This window comes from Calidris pugnax, unplaced genomic scaffold (genome assembly GCF_001431845.1).
Source record: "Calidris pugnax isolate Ruff unplaced genomic scaffold, ASM143184v1 scaffold135, whole genome shotgun sequence".
NCBI classification, from domain to species: domain Eukaryota; kingdom Metazoa; phylum Chordata; class Aves; order Charadriiformes; family Scolopacidae; genus Calidris; species Calidris pugnax.
Genome location: NW_015090961.1, coordinates 729,874 through 748,430, shown reverse-complemented (window position 1 = coordinate 748,430; position 18,557 = coordinate 729,874). Strand labels below are relative to the sequence as shown.

Here is an 18,557-nt window from a genome sequence, read left to right as displayed (position 1 = left end):
TCTTTTTTTTTTTTTTTTTTTTTTTTTTCATAATTTTTCCAGGAACATTTAGGCACCGAGGGCAGAAGAGGAGAACAGCTAGAAGTAGGTATGTCCTAACATTTAGTCCTGACCGTATTTTTCAGCATAACAGCCTTCCTCCTGCTGCTACAATATACACCAAAACAAGTGCAAGGTACGCAGGGCATTTTCAGTTCACAGACTGGTGTCACCTTGAGTAGACATTCATCATCTCTATAGAACAGACAAACCAATAAACCTGTCAACTTTAATCAAAGATACCAGCCTGTTCCTTTGGATGGAGCCACACGCTGGGGTCCCACTCATTTCATAAAGCCCAAAGAGGCCGTATCTATTCCAACCGCATCTCTTTTAATCCCAGAAGTACAAATCACATTAGCAGCAGTGTTCCATCTCTGCCAGAGTGCAAGTTTGACCCTGAGTTTACAGTAGTAGAAAACTGAAATGGAAGAGTCTAGCAGATTCCTTTGCATATTGGCTGCATTAAACAATTACAATAGAACTATAAAAATCCTAGAAAAAAAAAAAAACAAAACATATTCCTTGTTCAAGTTCTGCAGAAGAAAGCAGGTGAATCGCCCTCCTGTGCTTTGCATTAGAGGAGCAGAGGAAGCATGGCTCGAAGGGAACCTCCCCCCCGACCAAGGGAGTTAAATCTGGCCCCATTAGATGCTGGACAAAGCAACCAGAGGCACTGACAAACTGGAGCACAATCACCAGTTCCTAGAGACTGGAGGCCAGAGCTGGGTACAGACAGGTCAAAGCTATGGCCAATGTTTGGGAATCTTCAAGAGGCTCAGGCCAGTGTGGACACTTCTGTACAGATCAGTGCAAAACTGACCCCTAAAGCCAAAGGCATTCATTCCACTTCCCATCCCTCACGCTGTGTTCAGGTTCCTTCACAGCAGCAGAACTGGCACGTGAATCCCACGATGGTTCAGTGAAACTAGACCCAGAAACGTGCCAAGAACAAACCATGAACCTTCAATAGTTTTCCAAACTGACACCCAATCCAGCTGCCAAATCACAGCCGCCCCTGTGACTCCAGCTAACTGCCCACATGCTCCCAGTGCTCCAACTCCAGAAGTTGGAGCTCCCAGTGCCCCAACTCTGTTCTTCACTGGGGCCTCCCATGGGAGAGGTGTCACAAAAGTCGTCCAGGCTCCATACAGTGCCAGGATGTGTGGACTCAGATAAACACTGGGAGAATCCACATCCATCCCGGGACTACAGATCTGCTCTTAAGATGCTCTGCCTCATCGGCAGCCGATCTTGAACAAGGAATATGCAAGGCCACAGGTAGAATAAATCATACGACTTAAAAGTAGTAGTTAGGTCCCAGAATCCAGTGCAAATATTCTCCGAAGGTGTCTGACAGCATCTAGTCCACCCTTGGCATCGGGATCCAGCGAAAACCACAGTGAGAGGAGGGACCCAGAAGGTCGTTGGGCTGGTGTGCTGACACGTTCCCTCCAGCAGCCGCTGCTGCAGGGCAGGAGATGAAGCCATCAGAAATACAGAGCGGGCTCGCTGCTGAAATCCGAGAGTCCGCCCTTCTCTGCCGGGGTGAGCTGTGGAGAAAGCAGAGTTGACACGGAGGCGTCATCGAACCCGAAGGGAATGAGCACCCACACCTTTGGACGGTGAAGGCTGCGCTGGCGCCTTGCCCGGGGCTAACGAGCACGTTTAATTCCCCCCTCCAAACATGCCCTGGAGTACAAAGCCTGCCAGCTGCCTTATGTCTCCTTTACACACACACTGGAGAGGCAGGTCTGCGAGTGGCACTGGGACCTCATGTCCCTTTGTGCGTGGTGGCACACCTCCCTGGGCAGTGAATACACACAGGGGGTCAGTGGAGGACACGTCCACCCCATCCCATCCCCTGCCCAGACCAGCCCGAGCACTGGGATAACCACACAGCGGGACAAAGCCAAAACCTGCTTATTTCAAGTCTCACCATGACTTGGCTCCCATGGGCATCAGCTTCCTTTGGGAGGGCTCCCTCTGCAGCAGGTATCTCCTCATACTTCTGCTCCTGCCACTCGCTGAACTTCACGGAGTGCTTTGGGGTGTAGCTGGATAAATCTGCTGGAAGGACAAAGCTGACATGAGTATTTCTCACTGCCCCAAAAGGGCACAGAATGGGGATGCTGGCAGGGATTACACACACACTGGAGAGGCAGGTCTGCGAGTGGCACTGGGACCTCATGTCCCTTTGTGCGTGGTGGCACACCTCCCTGGGCAGTGAATACACACAGGGGGTCAGTGGAGGACACGTCCACCCCATCCCATCCCCTGCCCAGACCAGCCCGAGCACTGGGATAACCACACAGCGGGACAAAGCCAAAACCTGCTTATTTCAAGTCTCACCATGACTTGGCTCCCATGGGCATCAGCTTCCTTTGGGAGGGCTCCCTCTGCAGCAGGCATCTCCTCATACTTCTGCTCCTGCCACTCGCTGAACTTCACAGAGTGCTTTGGGGTGTAGCTGGATAAATCTGCTGGAAGGACAAAGCTGACATGAGTATTTCTCACTGCCCCAAAAGGGCACAGAATCGGGATGCTGGCAGGGACAGCACGGAAGCTGCCCATCTGTGGTTCCCCACTAAGCCCCAGTTCTGCCATCGGCTGTCACTTCCATTGGCATTTCCACCTGCGTGGAGCCCCATGAGGGGCTGCAGGAAACACAGATGGTGTCAGACACCACCAGTAACCCCCCAGTGCCACCACAGCACCTCGCTCACCTGAGTTCGGTGTACTGGGATGCAAAGTGCTATTTGGGCGTGGAATGTAAAAGGTGCAAGACTTGTCCTCCTCTGTTTCAGAGGCATGTCCATCCTCTTCCTCCTCATCCTCTTCTGCCAGTGAGCTCTCTGACGGGTACTCAAACATAGTCTGCAAACTTGTCTCATTGAAAGAGATCTTCATCTAGACAACAGCAAAGGGGAATTATTAGAAACCGTTGATCCCAATCTCTGGCAACAGCCACCTCCCATCCCAGGGCTTCACTCTGCTTTGAAGGAGCCATTGTGTGTCCCCCCCCCACCTTTCCCAGATCTCCTGCCGTGCCGAGAGAAACCACAAAGGCAGATCACCAAATAGATGGGATGGGGTCAGGAGGCTATGTCCAGAACACCTCTGGCTTTTCATCCTGGTGCACACTTTGCCATCCTCTCACAACGGTGCCCAGCAGCCAGGAGGAGCTGCTGGAGCATCCCTCAAGAGGGACTGGTGTTGCCAAGGATGCCTCTACACTATGGAACCATCAGTTGTCAGGACTACATTTTTGGGAGGACATCCTGACAACAAGCTATTTGAGCTAGATAAAACACAGGGTTTAATGCCAAAAGCGAGAAGATGGAAGCAGCTAAAGGAGAGGTGGTACCAGGTGGTAGTAAAGAGGGAAAGTACTGGACAAGTAGGAGGTACTTAAAGGCTCTGTTTTGAAACCAGTTTTATTTAGTATCTCACTAGCGACCTTTGCACAATAACTGGGAAACTGAGAACTAAGATGACTCCAACATGGGAATTCATCAAGGAAAAACCAGAATTTTATGGGTCATTCAGAAAACTGGAGAGTAAGAACACTAGAGATGAGACGACATTTAAGATCAACCCTTGCTCTAAGAGAAGTTCATCACCTGTAAATAACTGAGAAGGAAAATTCTGGATGGCTACAGGACTGAAACCACCCTTAGGATGCTGCCTCAATAGACTGGGAATAAAGCAGGGCATTTCCCCTGGAAACAGGGACTGCCCAGCTCCATCCTCCCCAGTGTCACCCAGCAGCTGGAGGAAGGCAGCAACTGGACTTGCTATTTCTCTCCTCCAGGCAGAACAAACCAGCTCCCTCAGCTTCTCCTCAGACACCATTTCCTCCAGCCCCAGGAGCACTTTGGTAGCCTCTGCTGGACTCGCTCCAGCTTCTGCATCTATCCCATAGAAGGATGCCCAAACCCAGACGCAGGAACTCCAGATGTGCTGTCCCAAGTTGAAAGGAAAAGCTGAGGGAAGGGGTTGTTCCCCTGCAGCCTTTCATGTCCTAATCATTATCTACCATTCTGCTCAGAAGATGTGGTTGCAAACCATCTCAGCAGGTGGAGAGGAGCTTCAGCCTGTCCACGTTAGCAAAAACTAAAGCTGAGAAAAAGCACAACAGCTCTTTGTGAGTACACCAAGAAAACAAACACCAAGGAGCAGAGAAGAACTGCTGATGCCAGCACACAACAGACAAACAAGGAGGAAGAGCTTGCCAGGAATAAATTCATGCCAAGAGTAGGGAAGCATCTAGCCAATGCAGATCATGGTTCAGGAGCAGCTGCCTAAAGGGTGTTGTGATCCCTTTACTTCTAACTACATTTAAAATTGAGTGAATTGCGTTATCAACAGAATTAAAAGGGCATGGCTGCTTGGGAGAGGCAGTAGGAGCTGGATGGTTCAGCAGATCTCTTCTCATGCTGTGTCATAACAACCAGCAAGAAGAAAGTGCAGCACATTTGCTCCATGTGCCATATTTTTCGTTTCCCCTCAAGTACAAAACACCCCATGGGTTGAGAAACAGGTATCAAGCACAACACACCACCCGTGCTGCCCAGACAAGTATTTCTTCTGACAGCAGCCACTGCCTCTGCATCTCCTGCACCAGGAGCACCGGTGCAACGATGCTGCCACCAACGGGGTCTTCTAAAGCCAAACCTGCCACCGCACAGGGGCCAGCCCCAGCACACCATCAGTGAGCAGGAGCCAGCCTGCTACTGCCTCCCCCTGCGCTGCCCACGGACAGACACACTGAAGCTCTGTGAGTGAGAAGGGTTTTGAAGGCAAAACAGTGAGTATTTTACTCCTGATTTTCAAAAAAGCAACGATGAGAGCTTGACTCAAACCAAGATACCAGAGGGAATACCTAACACCTCCTTCTGCACTGCAAATAGGCACGATGGAGCTGTGGCTGCTCTGCCCCAGTTGGGGACATCCCTCGGACACAGGCTGGCTCCCTTCCCCATGCTCCCAGGAGAAGGCAGGATGGAGGGCTGGAGCCCCTCTGCTGGGAGGACAGGCTGAGAGTTGGGGGGTTCAGCCTGGAGAAGAGAAGGCTCCGGGGAGACCTTAGAGCCCCTTCCAGTCCCTCAAGGGGCTACAGGAGAGATGGGGAGGGACTCTGGGTCAGGGAGGGGAGCCATAGGACAAGGGGGAAGGGTTTGACACTGAAAGAGAGGAGATGGAGATGAGACGTGGGGAAGAACTTCTTTGCTGTGAGGGTGGTGAGAACCTGGCCCAGGTTGCCCCGAGAAGCTGTGGCTGCCCCATCCCTGGAGGGGTTCAAGGCCAGGTTGGAGGGGGCTTGGAGCAACCTGGTCTGGTGGGAGGTGTCCCTGCCCAGGGCAGGGGTGGGACTGGATGATCTTTAAGTCTCTTCCAACTCAAACTATTCTATGATTCTATGAATAGCAGAGCAGGAACCAGCTGCCTTTCCCCTTTCCCTGCCCCTGACCTTCTCCAGATGACACACGGGGAAAGGAATGATTATATTTCAGAGAAAAGGGGTAGGAATAAAACATCCCTGAAAGATCAGAGCATCCCAGTTGCTATTCCCTGAATTTCTCACCCCTGCTGCTGACCTAGATGCTCCCTGATCCGAGCCAGGCAGGGACCGCTCACAATGTGGCGTCTGTGCTGGGGGACAAGCCACGCTGTCAGGCACGACGGCCGTGAGGCTCAGCAGCTCTCCCCGAAGCAGAGGCTGCACACAGGCTGCTTACGCAGGCAGGCTAGGAGTTCTTGGCTAAACATGGCAAATAAAGGGGACAGGAGACACATGCCTTGTTTTTCATTCCATCTCCCACGCTTAAATTCTAAGCCTTCCCGGTTTTCTACTAAACAAGAGGAAAGCCTCTAAGAAAAATGACTTTAAGTCCAGCTTGGACCAAAGCTGCATGTAGCGCAGGAGGAGCAATCAGCCTCACCAGGGAGTAAAATCAAAGAGTAGAAAGCAGCAGAAATGACATGGGGACACCCCCAAAGGCAACACACCAACAGCCCAGGGTAAGCCCTGAACTGGAGCAGCTTCCTCTCGCCCACAGCCAGTTCCAGTAGGCTCTGCTGGTGGGGCTTCTCAGGTACCTGCTGCGGGAGGCAACGCTGGAGACATCCAGAGAGAGCAATCATTAACCACGGCAGTGCCAGCCCCACACACCCAGGGCCCCAGCCTGGGGGAGAGCTCGTCACAAGATAATTTGCTGCTTCAGCAATGCCTCTGGTTGGGCCAGTGCAGCCCACGCGGGGCCGACACCGGCCCATCCTGCTTGGTGTGAGGGCACCTTGGCACGAGCCCCCTCCCCAAAAACCCACACTGGTCCCCTCTACGGTAGCATCCCACCCCCCTGCACGGCTGCCAAGAAGCAGGAAAAGCCCTGTGGCTGTTCTGCAATAATAAAGCACCCGGACGCACCCAGGCAAAGCAAACACCGGAGGAACAACCAGGCACCGGCAGAGGGTCGGACTCAGCTCCTTCCCCAGGCACCGGGTGGTTCCAGGGGAAGCACAAAGATCTGCCTGATCCAACAGAAGACGGAGGGCAACGTATTCAGGCAAAACCAGGGGACACGTGGGTCAACGTCGCTGCCTCCAGAAAGCCTCTGAGCAGCTAATGAGCAGAACGAGCACTGGGCGTAGGGAACACGGGGAGACTCAGTCCCAGGAACCATCTAAAAAGGAAAATCAAGAGGCCAGGCAACAGGTTTGCACAGCCAGCACTATGTAGACTTTTATGGAAACACAAAAGGCGACAGGGGTCATTTTCCGTGAAGAAAACGGTACCCCAGCAGAGCCAAGTCCAGAGGACTCTGCTCGTTGTGTCCCAGCAGTGATTCCCCCATTTCTGCCTCGGGGAAAGGAAGAATTTTGCACCCTTCAGCTGTGGATATTTGCAGGGATTTGTCACTATTTGCTCAGCTGACGGCTTCACCCAGAACTGTGTCACAAACCCAGGGTCCAGCCCAAACCCCTATATCTGTGTATTAATACACTGCCCAGCAATCAGAGCCACACTGGGAAGAATAAGGCAGGCTTTTAGGGGAATCTTGTGCTGTGCAGCCACCAGAGTCCTGTTGCCATAGCAAAAATCATTTATTTATTTGCTAGGATTTGAACAATAATGAGTAATAGAGTACCCAGGAAAGGGAAGCCAGGGTAAACATTGCCCAACAAGCATAAATCTGAGTAGTCATAGAGGGCTCACCTGGGATTACATAAAAGTATGTTCAGTTTCTATAGGACTGGGTCTGACAGCTACTTCCCTTCCTCCCTTGCTGCAAACAGCAACTTTGGGCAACTTTTTTTCAGACCATAAGGGCTAGTTTTACCTTTAAAATGTCTGGAGCAATTTCCTCTTCATCTTCGTCGGTGACTGCTTTGTAAGCAAATGTAAAAAAAAAAAAAAAAAAAAAAAAAAGAGATGTATTAGAAATAAAAACAACCAGTTTACAGAAACCAACCTGCAACATGAACAACAGAAGACAGCAGACACCTCACCTCCAAAAGCTGAGGTGGGAAAGTCTGCAAGACTCTGCAGTCCACAAAACAGCAAACACCTGATGGCTTCTCAGAAACCAGGGGTTCACCCTAAGTCTCAGGAGCAAATCATGGGGTTAATTTCCGTCCTTTAGTGTGGCTTTTCTCTTCCCCCATTATCACAGTTGCTCCTCGGCAGGTGTGGCAATGCCAAAGTGATAAGGTAGGGTGGTTTACACCCTTTAAACAGGAATGCCTTTGGCAAGCCAAATTCTCACCTTATAAGAGTAAGGAAAAAAAAATTGTTCTGGGCATTAAAAGAAAAAAAGAGAAAAAAATAAATCACCCTTTAACTATATTCCAGCAAGAAGAGCCAGAGTCAGCATACTGATCCCCCTTAATGTGGTTATGCTGCCCAAGTACTTCAGGAGATCCACGGAACTGAGCAGCACCAGGGATCAAGATTTGCTCTTTTCAGGTACTAATTTTCCTCTAATCGTCCTCTCTCCCCACGCAATATAACCCTGCAGTGACAGAGTCAGTGCCTGACTCCTGAGGACACGCACGGGCTGTGCTGTGCTGCCGGGTGTGATGTAAAGCAGCTGGTTCAACAGCTTCTCACACCTGGTCGGCCAAATGCCACCTCCTCGCTCGGCAGCGGGAGGGTTTCGGCTGGTATCTGCAGGAAGGGCGGACAACAATTCAGCGTGGGTACAAAAGAGGGAGAGACTGAGGTCTCTGACAGAACGAGCATGGACAAAAATCAGTGGTTTGAAGAAAAATCACCTTGTGCTTCTGCGCGGTCTGACATTGAGCTTTGCTACATCTGTTGATGCACTGGTTGTCCAGAAATCTGGTCAATGAGACAAGAACCACAAGCCATCACACCAGATACCTGAAAACTTCAGCAGCGGGGAGCTGGGAGTGCAATCAGGGAGCCTGTTGATATACAGCATCCCATGGAGGTTTGTGAGAAGCAGCGCCCCAGGTTGGGCAGAAAAGCTCCTCAAGCTCCTCGGTTGGCAGAGGCCCAGAGAAATTCAGGATCTGTGCAAAGAGAAGGGTCTAACAGAGAAGAAGCTCCCAGCTCCACACTGCCATGGGGCGAGAGAGAAGGTCTCTGCACAAAGACCTGCCTGTGAAACTGGAAACAGAGGGCAGAAGTAGATATTTTATGGTGGACAAAAATCCCCACAGGGTTTACCCTGGTCTTTTCATCTGACCCAGCCTGACCGTTCCCACAGATCAGCAGATTCAGCAGGAGGAGGTGGAGGAGCAGTTCATAAACCATGTACTTCTGTGGGGACCTTCATTTTTTCCCTACAGCCCGCAGTCCGTGATCTAGACATCTCCTGCGCAATGCAGTTTTCTCTCTGAAACTTTTAGGTAAAGGATTTTTGGGGAAATGAGCCATTTCACAGGAGTTAGCAACGAGCTTATCTACATGCCTGTAGATCCATGGTCCTGTGTCAGCACCAACTGGTGAGTAACTCCAGGCACAATCTCTATGTGCAGCAGCCTGGAAGAGCACCCAGAGCTGCAACAACATCAGCATATTACCAAGGCATTTGCTATCATTCAGGAGAAGATAAGGAGCTTTTGTATATCTAAAGCCTTTCCTGGACACAGGAAGAAAGGGTTTTCCCTGACAAGTACCCAGAGGAATAGGGAGGTACTCGAGGCTTGGTTCCTCTATTGGATTAACCCTGTATTGCCGTGGCTGAAGCAGCCCAGAAAACTGCAGGTGGCACTTCAAAAACATACTTTTCTGCCATTCTGTACAAAAGGAAGGGGTTTGGGGGCACAGGAGTTGGCTGCTTCACCGCAGCCTCACCCGATCGTGCTTTTTCAAGCGTTTCCCAAGAGTGACACTGAGTTTTGCTCAACGATTAACTGCATCACAGAGCAAGTTACTGCCTGGAGCTGGCAGCGGGGAAGATTTACAGCAGTGGGACGTCAAGGGAGAGCTGTGTTGCTGGGAGAAGAGAGGGTGCCTCCAGGACCGCATCCCAGCGCCCAAGCCACAAGGCAAAACAAGAAAGTCTCCATTTACAAGGCAAACCACACAGCCAGCTCTGTGTAATCAATATGCCGAAGCACATGGCAGATAGGAGCAATGCATGGAGATTCGAAATATTAAACTCCTCGCACAAGACAGGGGGAAGTTTCAAATTCCTGCTGAGAAGTGACAGGGCAGGGACAGTCCCCGAGAGCACCCAAGGGCAGGCAGCTTTGTTAACTCTTCTGTGTCAGCCAAGAGGAGATTCCAGCGCCCAACCCACCGCGGGGTAGTCGGGGTCCCCGTCTGCCAGGGTACAAAGGCACCATTCACCCAGGGATCCCTTCATTCCTCCCCACATCTGCGGGCAGAGGAGCCAGAGCCTTCCACAGTCTAACAAGCAAGTCAAATATTGCTTACTGAGCCCATAAAAATTGGACAAATCTCCCCACATATCTGGAACAGATCTCATCCAAGTACACAAAGAGAGCAGGCAGAAACGACATACAATTAGTGCCAAGACTCGGCATCCTTCATAAACAACGCACAAAACTCCCAAAGAGCAGAGGATTCTGCTTTACAGCCAGCTCTGAGCCCACAGTTCGTGGCTCCGCCGCGGTGCTGGGAGATGCCACCCACCAACATTTCTGTGTAACCGAGAGTGACCAGAGCATTCCACACAAATCAGAGAATCATTCAGGTTGGAAGAGACCCTTGGGATCATCGAATCCAACCATCAACCCTACTCTACAAAGTTCTCCCCTACACCATATCCCCCAACACCACATCTAAAACACATCCAGGGATGGTGACTCAACCCCCTCCCTGGGCAGCCTATTCCAATGCCCGACCACTCTTCCTGTGAAAAATTCTTTCCTACTTCAGTTTGGTGGAAGTGAACCGTCTCCTGCCAGAATGGGACGGATGGAGCATCATTTCCTGGGAAATACAGGGAGATTGGGAAAAGAATTACTTCCCAGCCTGGCAAAGAGCTCGTTCTAGACTTCAGGAGCAAAAGGACATGCAGAGCATTAGCTGCACAACAGAGCTCACGTCTCTCTTTGCCCTTTCTCTGTACTACTAATATGCAAAAGCCACTTCCCCAAAGAGAAGTGACTCAGTGCAGCAAGTTCTCCACGGGGCATACAGATATGGCTCAGACGGGCATTTTCGCTAGCTGCGAGCTATAACATTTCCCTAGGCAGGCAAGAGGTTTGCTCTTGTTAAGTATCTGAGATATTTTCCTCAGCTTGTAGCCCATCCGATGCCTACGGAACAGCGGCTCCATCCATACAAGTCCCCAAGACCATCTGAAGGGCACTTCTCAGAAAACATCAGCACCAAGTTCCTTCAGTCCAGATTTCGCCAGGATGTTTGTGAAGTTTCATGTGACTCTTCCTACACACACTGTCCACACAGCAATACCGTTACAGCTTCACGGCACACCCACGGCCCACACCAGGAAGAATCTGGGTTTATAAATACATTTTAAATTGCCCAGGTTTCGCTCAGGACGGGAGTGAGCACCACCCCAGAGGTGAAGGAGATGCTGCTGCAGCAGCTCTGACCGAGATTTCCTTTACTGCCACTGAACCTGGAAAGTAAAGATTTTAATTTTTCCTACTGTCTCCTTCATGTAACACAGATGAGCAGGACTTCTGCCCCAGCCAGCCAGAGTGTGTACTTACAATCATAGAATTGTCTAAGTTGGAAGGGACCTTTCAGATCATCTAGCTCAACCATCAACCCAACACTGCCAAAACCCCTCACTAGCTCAGGAACATTATGAGCTTGTACTGGAAAAAGCAGAGGGGGGAGCAAAACCCAAGCCCAGAACAAACTGAATACTTCAGATGGAAGGGAATTATAAACCATCTCCAATCTGGTCCACAGATTAAAGACAGCGATTAAGATAACATTAACTGTAATCCCCGAGATGGGAATTCAGAGCACAAAGCACTTCAAATCTCTCAAGCTCTGGGGCGGGCTGAGCCCTGGGCATGTCCTAACCCGCTTCAAAGGCAGGCTGGGCTCTGATTTGCGTAAGAGTTTCTATTTTAGCTCTTCTGTCCCCTTCCCTGTGCTGCCAGCGGTGGGGCAGGGGACGGCAGGAAGAGAGATGGGGGGATTTGGAATTTGGGAGCAGCTCAGGCTGTCGCTGGGGCAGGAGGCGATGCGTGGGAGTGGCAGGGCCACAGAGAATCTCAGTCACAGAAGATTTCCCACTACAGAGATGAGATAAATATGACTCATCTGCTCTGCCAGGGGTTTACAGCAACAACTTCAATGAGTTGGCAGGCAGCGGGGCAACAAAAAAAAAAAAAAACCAACCCACTTCCCCACCGACAGCCTCAGGCCCAGCTTGTGAGGTGGTTTAAAAACTACAACCACAACAAGATATTGATTCTAGAGTCTTAAGCCATCGACATTACAGGCTAGAAATCAGCAGAATTAGAAAAGGGCAGGGAAATTGCCCAGCGTGGGTGAAGGAGCCTGCTCTCATCTGACAGGTGGTGGAAATCACCTCTGCCGGGGAGGCACCACACCTCCCCAGGTAAGACACGTATTATTCTGAGAGCAACTTCTCACCGCTGACTTCATCTACCAAAAATGCAATACGTCCGTGTCAGATCCGTACTGCAGCCCATCCTTAAAGGTGGCAGATGTATCTGTGCCAGCAGAGCACAGCCACGAGGCAGAAAATACAACAGGAGCACTCCAGCTCTCCGAGCTAAATAACACAAATCTGTGTCCTGACCCCCCCAAAAACACAGAGATGAGGGAATCCAAGTCATTTTTGCAGAAAGATTTTTTGCTTCTACCACCAGGTTAATTTACTTGTGTTACGGTTAATTTACTTGTGTTACACATGGCAAATAAATACTTCAGGCAGTCACCGATATTTAGATTCCAGACTGTGCAGACTTGCTCCAGACAGGTCCGGGCAACAGTTGGGAAGTGTTCATCCCTGCCAACATCTCATGCCCACACCTGGTTCTCACAGGAGACCATCTCCAGCAGAACCCAGCAGATGGGAAGCCACAGAGGAAGAAGTGCAGCAGGTTAGACCACACCTGGTTCTCACAGGAGACCATCTCCAGCAGAACCCAGCAGATGGGAAGCCACAGAGCAAGAAGTGCAGCAGGTTAGACCAACAAAACGGCCACACAGTCCTGCCCACGATGAAAAGCTGAGGGATGCTTAGAATCACCTTTTAACAGGCATTTAAGTGGGCATTAAGGCACATTCAGGCATTATGCAGTTCAAAAACATTAGAAAATGGATCATGGTAAAGTCCACATAGGTGGAACTTTTTGAAGTTCAGCTGAAGCTGAACATATTTGAAGACAATTTTGTGAAGAAGCAGGAAAACATCAGACTCCAACTGTTTGGGTGCCACCAACCTTGCTGTTGTAAACCCTGTTCACACAAGGCTGCAGGTCACCTCCCAGCACTCAAACTGCCAGCTGCGACAAGCAAAAAAACATTAAAACCATCAACAACCTGATGTCTGTTGGCTCTCAAGACCTGTTATTTACAGGACTTTGGGTGGCCTGGCAAGAAGTCACCTTTCCTGCTGGATCCCCAAGAGGTACCAGGTCCTGGAGGGGACAAACATACTGCAATTTAGGATAAATTTCAGGACTGACAAGACATAAGGAAGGGGCACAATTGGGGCAAATTCTGTACACACAGGACCTTCCTGGCAGAGTCCAGCCTCCAAGGGTTGGAGGGTGAACGAGAAGGAAACACGAAGCTTGAAGAATGACAACTGCTGGGAGCCTGCAGCCCTTTCCCATCCCTCACTCCAACACGCCAGTCACATATTTAACAGAAACCTAGATTTCTATCTTGCTGACAACTTTATTGCACGTTATTCTGGCAGGTAACCAAACCAGGATTGGCTCTTGTCACCTCAGCCGAGCTAGATTTTATCCTCCAAGATCCCAAAGATCCACAACCCACAGCAAAGCCTTCTCTTCCTCCTGGGGCTGTTATCAGGCTGTGGTGTCTTTACGACTTCTGTAATAACAAAGTACGAAGAGGAGCACTGAACAGAGGTCACCAACAGCCCTCTGCATCCTCTGCCCCACTCCCTGCTTGGAATAAAGGTCAGTAGGTCTCCTTCCACCCCTGCACACATATCCTGTCCTCACCACCCGAGGCTGGCCAGCCTCTCCCAGCAGCTCACTTAGTTTTCCAACTGCAGTCACACCCCCCCTGCTTTATCTGAACTAACCCTCATACCGCTTGGAGAGGTCTCCAAACAGCCGCAGAGTGGTGGATGAACAGGCTTGAAGGGCATCTTAACACCTGCAGGAGGACAAGAGCTCCAACTCCCTGCCCGCACGGGCACCCCAGTCCCCGGGATGGGCACGGCTGGAACTCTCCCCTCCACCTGCAGATCTTGCCTGTGTTCCACCACACACAACCCTGTGTTCATCCTCACAGCCCTGGGTGAACAAGGACTGTCCCACCATAGGTCTTGCTCATGTCCCATCACATACGACTCCATCTTCACCGTCACAGCCCTGGGTGAACAATGTCTGTCCCATGTCCCATCACACACCACCCCACGTTCACCCTCACAGCCCTAGGAGAACATCAACTCTCCCACCACAGCAGCTCCAGCTGGTATGAGAGAACTGGGAAACCATTGCTTTTATTCTGACACAGGAACAGCATTTCTCTCTCTCTCATCAGCTCAATATCCAGCTCCAACCCCCAAACAAGCAGCTGCTTCACATATTTGAAGTGTCTGGAAAGAGCAATAAAGCTGCTTTTCCTGAAAGACCTTGAACACCAGCAGGCCATGGCAAAGTCCAGGGGCGCAGCTGAGAACAGGGGCTGGAGCTCCGTCCCTGCTGTCCCCACCGCCCAAAAAGCCACGGAGGATGTGGACTGGGTCAGGTCCATGTCACTGGCATCTCTCCCACAGTCAGGCAATCAGTGGCCAGAAAAGGGGATGGAAAAGGCAGGCTGAATTTCAGCATTTGAAGAAAACCACGATTTGCATCTCTCAGAACAATCAGTGTAACTGCCAGGATCACCTCTCTCCTCCCAATAAATCATTAGCCCTGACTGTAAGCGCAGACACCCGCTGAGCCGCAGCGTTCCCGGGCTGTGCCAGACCGGCTCTTTATCTCACCCACATTCCTGCTGGGCACCAGAGAGAGGATGAAGTTTTCCAAGTCATCAGGGTTTCACTAAACATCACTTTCTTGAGCCTGGAGCACAATTTAAAGGCCTTTCAGTGAATCTAAGGCAAGGTTTGGAAAGGAAGATGCTCAGCAGGAGGCAGGTCTGCCTGGGGAGAACCAGCCCAAAAGACCCCAGACAACTGCTCAGGTGATGAAACCAGCATCAGGTTTGATTTTGATAGCCCTAAAGAGAAAAGGACATTGGTTTTACTGAAGAACTGCAGCTCCCAGCTCACAGGAAGTGTCTGCATCTGCCCAATTCAGGCCAAAACCGAGTTTCTGAAATCCCCGACATATCTACAAAACAGAACCCTTGGTTTTGGCCGGTTGCCTTGGCGACACACAGTGATCTCTTGGGAAGAAACCAAGGAATGTGTCCTCACACTGGCTCCTTCCTTTTCAGGCATCAACATGCAGCCTTATTACACAGAGTAAAAGCCACAAATATCCTCTAAGTTAGGAGTAAACAGAAATCTGTCCATCAGCTTTCCGCTGCCTACAGAGTCAAGCGACACTCCATGCTCACCACCTCCAGCGAGGAGAAGGGAACCGAAAGAAAACCTGGTATTTCTCCCACTTCGTCACCACATTTCATTTTACTCAGCAACTTGTGGCTCTTTACTACTTCTCCTTAAGCTGGAACTTATTTTCCAAAAAGACTCCCCCAATCTGTTTCAGCACCCGAGCCCTGCAGCATAACGGGCAGTTCCTCCTTCGCCTTTTAACATCTCTCTTCTCAGAAATTAGACGGCTGTGCAAGTTCTCACGCAGGACATCCCCCACGTACAGTTAATTCTCAGCAGATGCTGCTACAGTTGTAGGTGACACGCACAAGTATTGAGCACTCTTCATCTCCAGAGTGCCCACAGAGTGCTCTTAATGCCACTAAGCTGATAAGAACAGAAGCAGAGAAGCTACATTAATGACCTGCCCAATGTCACACAAATCCACCCCAGAGCTGACAAAACAGTCATCAACCAACTTCAAAGATTCATATGGTACTTTAGGTTAGGAAAGGACCTCTTGAGGTCTCTAGCCCAGAGTCCTGCTCCAAGCAGGTCCAACTGCATCAGTTGTCCAAGGCTCTCCCCGGGCAAGCTTCAAATAGCTCCTAGGATGAAGATGCCACCACTTCTCTGGGTTCCTGTTCCAGTGTTTGACCAGCCCTTAAACAATTCCATCGCTGCACTGCCCTCATCTTCATCTCCCTTCCTCCTCTTCGTGCAGTTTAGGAGTAGCTTCCAGCATGCAGCGCTTATTGTTTTTACTTACTTGAGCTTTATTTTATTACTTTTGCTTTATTCTGTTACCAGCAAGGCTGCTGCCCCAACAGCAACCCCTGCACAGGGAAATCCACTCCAATGGCTGCAGCAGAAACTGGGCTTATCTAAGAGAGGCTGCCCTGCAAGGTTTTGTGTGTATTTTCCGCTCCATCCCAAGGTTACCCATAGCTGTAACACGCCTTCTTGCTATTTGCACCATTTATACCACACACCTGATGTGGTGTGAATCCGATTAATACCCCAACCTGCATGGAGCAAAGAAAACAGCTGGAATGAGTGCAATCCAGCGGGCACGTAAACAGCACAACAATTCCAGTGTGATTAAGCATTTCCTTGTACAAGGACAAGAAAACACCACAGGAGCACTGAGCGAGAAGCAACACTCCTGCTTATTCTGGATCTCATGGAGCTCATGCTCCCAGATCTGCTACCTGCCTTAGTCATCATTAAATTAACACAGATTGGGTGCTCTTATGAAGGAATCTAACAATGTCAAGCCGTGAGGAACAGCACTCCCTGCCTCCCTCCTAAATGAGATGCACCCTATTCAAAGGATTTCCTCAAATTATAATGCTCAGTGCCTCAGGCACCTGTGTGGATTCAGTCCAGAAAATATTTAGTCGAATTTAGGTAACGGAACGTAAAACAAATCTTCCCGCTATGGAAAAACATGTCCCGTCACAGACCTAGAAATGGGGAGTTGTCACCTCACTGGGCTGCTTCCAGAGCCCAACAATTCACACTTATTCCTCCGGTGCAGCAAAATAACCCCATCTTTCAGCATGAATGTGTCTTTATCACACCCAGACGCGTTTCACCACGCCATACAAAGATTAATTCTTAATTTAAGGCTCACAAGGATCTAAGTTAGATCCCAAGCAGTGAGAAAACCTGACACTCCCTCCAAAGACGCTTGGAGCAAACGATGTCCCACAGACCTTCAGCGATGCCACCACACATCCAGAACGAGCAGCCAGGTGGTATAATCCTATCAAGGGGAGTTAAACTGTTGCTGATCTCTCTCTGCCTAATAGAGACCTAATTCTTGAGCCTCTATCAATAGATCACTAATGCGGGGAAGACGCCAGCCACTGTACTGTGTCACAAGCCGGGCAGTGAGCATGAGGAACCTCAACCTGTCCAACACTGAGCAGACACAGCGAGCAGGGCTGGAGAGGGGGCAAGTCCACAGCCCTTCAAACCATATGACTCACCTCCAGTTTCTAAATACCCGACATATTTCGCTCTCTGTTATCACACCTCCGAGAAGTGACTGTGGGAGATGCCCTGCAGTTATAACAGGTCACATCCCACTCCCATCTACTCCGTGGACCAGCACCATGTGCCCCCTCCCCGAGGACAAGCCTCTGGCTCCCAAAAGGACCAGAAAAATGCTGCCCATCTTCCCACCCAGTGCCCCGTGGAAAGACAAGCCAAAAGTAGTCCCAACTACTTCCAGTCTGACCATTCAGCACAGAGACACCCCAGGCAGTTACCTTCTTGCGGCGGGAGCCCGTCTTGCTCATGCAGGACCTCTCCAGGGACAGGTATCCCCCGATGACTTCGATCTCGTTCACAGTGGGGTAGCGCTTTTTATGGGACACCCCCGCTTGGGGCCCATCGGCGTTCTCCACAGCTTTGCCTTTGCTCTCCTCCTCCTCTTCCTCCCGCTGTGGCCTTCCACTGGCATCAGCAAGAGTCTGCAGCCCCGAGGCAACGGGCTTGCTTTTGGGCACGACAGTGAAGGTGTTGCCTCCCCTCTGATGGGGGACAGAGTGGGGTCTGTAGAGGGGCACGGAGGAAACCTCCATCTCCACATCAGGGCTGGCTCCTCCAGGCTGACCCGCCAAGCTCCCCGTCCTCGCAGCCGAGCGGGACCTGGGGGAAAGCTCCCCGCTCTCCGGCTCCACAATGTCATCGATGAAAGTCACAGGTACCGAGGGTTCCAGAGGCGCCGGCGGGGAAGCGATGGGCTCCTCCTGCTCTGGGGTGGAAGCCCTCGGGGGCTCCTTGGGTGCCTTCTCCTCCGAGGGCGGTGGCGGTGGCCCCGGCCTGGCGCTCTGGGTGGGGGGCAGAGCCTGGCTCCCCTCCCGGCGGGGCACAAAGACGAAGGAATTGCGTGAATTCAGGCGTAGCTTGGCCAGGGTTTGGGCCTGCAGGTCGTGGGCTGGGATGGCAGCCAAGTCGGGCTTGGGGGCCGGGTGGATTTCAAAGGAGCCCCCGGCCCGGGGGGCAGAGGCGGAGAGCGGCTGAGTGGAGCCGGTGGCACTGGGGGCCAGACTGGCACTGGGCGGGGGGGACACGGCCGCTTCGGCCTCCTCCGGCTTTGGCCTCCTGGCGTTGGCTCTGGCATGGGAAGGGCTGGCGGATGGCACTGGCGGCCCCTTGGGTGGTGCAGGGCGGCCGGCAGGGACGGCACCGGACTCGGGGAGGCGGCTGCCGGGGGGCAACCCCCGGGGGGTGACGGTGAAGGAGTTGGAGCCGATCTTGTGGAGAAAGCAGTTGGCCTGGGGGGCTGCAGCTTTGGGGGCAGCTGGCACCGCC

The 18,557-nt window shown here is 51.3% G+C and overlaps 1 protein-coding gene across 1 annotated transcript in view; it reads right to left on the bottom strand.

The window, feature by feature from the left end:
* Nucleotides 1–18,557, bottom strand: part of TPRN (taperin) — a 28,930-nt gene that overhangs the window by 7,601 nt on the left and 2,772 nt on the right. The window contains exons 3-7 of the mRNA XM_014952314.1: nt 17,510–18,546; nt 2,766–2,949; nt 1,979–2,109; nt 1,540–1,592; nt 180–234 (exon numbers count right to left, since the gene is read on the bottom strand). Coding sequence (XP_014807800.1) covers nt 180–234; nt 1,540–1,592; nt 1,979–2,109; nt 2,766–2,949; nt 17,510–18,546 — 1,460 coding nt within the window. The remainder of the gene's footprint in view (nt 1–179; nt 235–1,539; nt 1,593–1,978; nt 2,110–2,765; nt 2,950–17,509; nt 18,547–18,557) is intronic.